Source organism: Cyprinodon variegatus, unplaced genomic scaffold (genome assembly GCF_000732505.1).
Source record: "Cyprinodon variegatus isolate N-32 unplaced genomic scaffold, C_variegatus-1.0 Scaffold852, whole genome shotgun sequence".
NCBI classification, from domain to species: Eukaryota; Metazoa; Chordata; class Actinopteri; order Cyprinodontiformes; family Cyprinodontidae; genus Cyprinodon; species Cyprinodon variegatus.
In genome coordinates this window covers 257,837-262,099 of record NW_015151305.1, presented here as the reverse complement: position 1 = coordinate 262,099, position 4,263 = coordinate 257,837, and the positions used below count along the sequence as shown (strand labels likewise).

Genomic DNA, 4,263 nt, shown 5'->3' with positions numbered 1-4,263 from the left:
GCACTGGTTATGTTGTGGCTTTAAAACTGATTTGTTTTGTTCCCTGCTAGTTTGTGAATTCAGTTAAATAATTGTTAAAATATATCTGTCATTTGTGTGTTTTTAGCTTTCTTCCTGTATGGGAAGCTTTTCAAAATTTGAAACATTAGTGCAGTGGTTTATGTTAAAATAAACCTTTGAGTTGTCGCAAGCAGGTTTTTCTTGTGTTTCTTGTGAATTTGGTCTTAAATTTTTATTTCAAGTGGCATTAAAAAGTCTTAAAAAGTCTTGAATTTAACTTGCGTTATGCTGTAGGAACCCTGAAGATTACAAATTCTATCAAAATCTGTTGTCATGTCTCCTGGTTATTTAATACTGACTTCTGTGGGTTTTGCAGCCCTGACTAAGTCTCCAGTTCACTTTTTCTAAATTCTGAAATCTGCACTGATGAGGACAGCAGAAGCACTTATATTTGCATTTCTCTGGCTGAGATTTAATGAAAGCTTTTAGGTTTCTGGACGACACCGCTGGTTGAAAGACTGTGTCGTCTGCATGACACGAGGATGAAATGTCCTTTGAAAGACCAAACAAAGACTGAACTAATAAAAGTTTCCTCAGCTGGGAGGGTGAGTGTGGAAACAGGATTCCACTTTTATTATCAGCCAAGGTAAAGCTATGGGGGGGCAGCTTGGTGCACGCTGCTTCTAGATGAGAAATGATTCCTGAGGAGTCTGGGGAATGATTGGAAACTGCAGCAGGTTCTGGGATGCTTCCCTCAATCTGCTGACAGGTTTCTGTTCTGGTCCCTGAGCTGTCGGCTCTCTGCAGCTATTGCTGTGTCAAAAACACTCTGGTGTTTCCCAATCGCCTCAAAATACATTAGGCTCACAGGAGAAGCCATGCATGGTTTTTATTATTTTGAGTAGAAATAAAAATATGAAGTAGTGATTCTAAGGTTGATTTTTTTTCTCTCCAAACAATAAATTATTTCCAGATTCATTGTAAATGTTGCAGGATGACCTCAACCCAACTTCCCTTTGCATCTGAGTTAAGCCTGTTTTTTCATTTCTTCATGCCACCTTAAATACAGCCTCCCATTACTCTTTAATGCTGTTTTAGATATGGTTATTAGTCTCCTGCTGGATCCTACAGCTCTATGTTGTAAATCAGCAAACTGGTCAAGCTCCTGCTTTCAATTTTTACACTGATGATTATTTTTATTTTTTATTCTTGACATCTCAGTGTCTGCAGCTTTTCCACAAAACCAAAACGTGATGAAAGTTGAAAAAAATCTGATTCACTGATCCATTTTTATTTATGTAGCACAAATTCACCTCAGGTTAAAGATAAGCTTCAACCAGATCATCCAGTTAGATTGGTTTAAGGTTTTTTAAGGAAAACCAGCAAATTCCATGAACTCACTGACTTTGCAGGATTCTGACCTCCTGGATGAGTAAGTGGCACAATAGACATTTGCTTGCATTGTTAACGTTACAGAAATTGCATAAAAACGACAATATGCAGAGGAAGAAAGGAAGAGAGGAAAAAGCCCTTTAAACGGGAAGATGCCTCCAGCAGACAGGTGGCTCTGTTTAAAAAAGAAAGAAGCAGATGAGGTATAAGCCAGCTTCCATGTATATGGAATGAATGAGAGCACATCCAGTTGGTCACAGTAAAAGCTGAGTAAATTTTTATGTCTAGGAGAGAAACCGGACCAAACACTAAAAGAAGCAAAAAAAAAAAAAAACAATTCTATCATCTAGAAACAAAGGTGTTGATGGCAGCAGCACAGATGATATTTCTCTCCAGGATGAAGTCACAGCCAAACAGGAACAGACCAGATGAAGCTACTATGAGAAAAATATGAGAGAGCAGAACGTTAGAGATTGAACTAACAGATTCTGCAGTGGGAGAATAGAGATAGAATCAAGCAGAATGATGAAAAAAGGGTCCCTATGTCCTCCAAAAGTCTAAGCCTATAGCAGCATAACTATAGAGATAGCTCAGGATAACCTGAGCCACTCTAACTATAAGCTTTATCAAAAAGGAAAGTTTTAAGCCTAGCCTTAAAAGTAGACAGGGTGTCTGCCTCACGGACTAAAACTGGTAGTTGGTTCCACAGGAGAGGAGCCTGATAACTAAAAGATCTGCCTCCCATTCTACTTTTAGAAATTTTAGGAACCACTAGTAAACCTGCAGATTGAGAGCGAAGTGCTCTGTTAGGAACATAAGGAACAATCAGATCTCTGATATCAGATGGAGCTTGGCCATTTAAGGCTTTATATGTGAGAAGGAGGATTTTAAATTCTATTCTGGATTTAACAGGAAGCCAATGAAGAGAAGCCAGGATAGGAGAGATATGATCTCTTTTTCATTTTCATCAGAACTCTGGCTGCAGCATTTTGGATCAGCTGAAGGCTTTTAACTACAGTTTGTGGACTTCCTGATAGTAAAGAATTACAATAGTCCAGCCTTGAAGTAACAAATGAATGGACTAGTTTCTCAGCATCACCTCTAGACAGGATATTTCTAATTGTTGAAATATTCCACAGGTGAAAGAAGGAAATTTTAGAAACCCGTTTGAACATTTTAAATCCCTAATGACGATTGTTTTATTTGTCCCTGTCACAGGTGAACCAGGAGAATGTGGTGAAGGTGGGCCACAGGCAGGTGGTCAACATGATCCGCCAGGGAGGAAACCGGCTCCTGATCAAAGTGGTGACTGTGAGCCGGAATCTGGACCCTGAAGACACGGCACGCAAAAAAGGTACAAACTGGGAGTTTTTAATGGAAACCTTGCAGAGGCACACTGGGTTTTACTGACTGGCAGAAATTCAAACACAAAGTAAAAAGTCAAGGAACTGTGAGTTTCAGGTATGAAAGAGCAAAGCACAGCCGTAAATCCGTTCTTACAGTAAATAAGGTGTGAAAATCTTTCTTCTGGGTGAATCCGCCAGCAGCCGACCTCCAGCATTAAGACACCCTCCCTGTTGTAAAGCAGATATCCAACAGATTTTCTGTTATGTCATAAAATCCCTGTGAAGCAGCAAGGAACATGACTTCCTCCAGCCTCAGATTACAGACAGTAAATGTGTCTCCTTAATATTCAGCTCAGGGCCCAGGCTTAGCAGCCGCTGTTCTAACCGGGGTTTCAGTTATGTTGAGGAGTCTGATTAAGAGTAGCTTGTATTTAGTCCCAAATATGACAGTTTTAAAAGTTTGTGGAAGCAGCTTTCCAGTATTGGTCTGTATTTAGCTCCTGTCCCAATCCACACCGCATGATTCAGTTTTCCCATTGCTTCATTGTTGGGAATATTGCATTCATGGTGGTTTTTCATTAGAATAAGTTTGTCTTATTGGAGCAGTTCAGAGCAAAGGCAGGTTAGATATTTAGAATTTTTTTTAGATATTGGCCTATTTATGAACATAATTAACCAGTTATGAGCAGAGTTAGTCTCTATGAAGAAAAATGCAGCTTACAGGATGTTTTTTTCGGCTCACTTTGTCATAGTTTTGTCTTCTGTTTTCCAGGCTTCTCAGAGCTTTGAATTGTCTTGAATGTATGCCTATTGGGCCACATGCAACATTTTCTCAATTTTGTTGTAAATTTCTCGAACTTGTTTCGAACTTGTATGCTTTGTTCCAGATTAGTGTAGCATAAGAACTAAAAGATGTTGCTTCATGTTTGGTTCTGGTTCTGCAGAGTAGATTAGAGCTAGTAGACCTGAAAGGTCTGAGTGATCAGTCCACTGACAAATAGTCTGGCATGACAGAAGAATTTTAAAGATTATGAAGGAAGGACTTCAGAACCTGGCTAATGTTCTCTACGTAGTTCTAGTGAGGATGCAAGCAGCAGCATCTGGATCAGCTTTAGCTATCTGATCTACTTTCTTAGTTCTAGTGAGGACGCAGGCAGCAGCATCTGGATCGGCTGCAGCTATCTGATCTACTTTCTTAGTTCTAGTGAGGACGCAGGCAGCAGCATTTGGATCATCTGTAGCTGTCTGATCTACTTTCTTAGTTCTAGTAAGGATGCAAGCAGCAGCGTCTGGTTCATTTGGATCAGCTGCAGCTGTCTGATTTTTATTCTTAGTTCTAGTGAGGATGCAGGCAGCAGCGTTCTGGATCAGCTGCAGGTGTCTGATCTACTTTCTTAGTTCTAGTGAGGATGCAGGCAGCACCGTCTGGATCATCTGCAGCTGTCTGATCTACTTTCTTAGTTCTAGTGAGGATGCAGGCAGCACCGTCTGGATCATCTGCAGCTGTCTGATCTACTTTCTTAGT

General features: G+C 40.1%; 1 protein-coding gene across 1 annotated transcript in view; it reads left to right on the top strand.

Moving 5' to 3' along the window:
* The window catches only part of shank2 (SH3 and multiple ankyrin repeat domains 2), a 127,142-nt gene that overhangs the window by 87,115 nt on the left and 35,764 nt on the right, over positions 1 to 4,263 (top strand). The window contains exon 8 of the mRNA XM_015397324.1: positions 2,611 to 2,746. Coding sequence (XP_015252810.1) covers positions 2,611 to 2,746 — 136 coding nt within the window. The remainder of the gene's footprint in view (positions 1 to 2,610; positions 2,747 to 4,263) is intronic.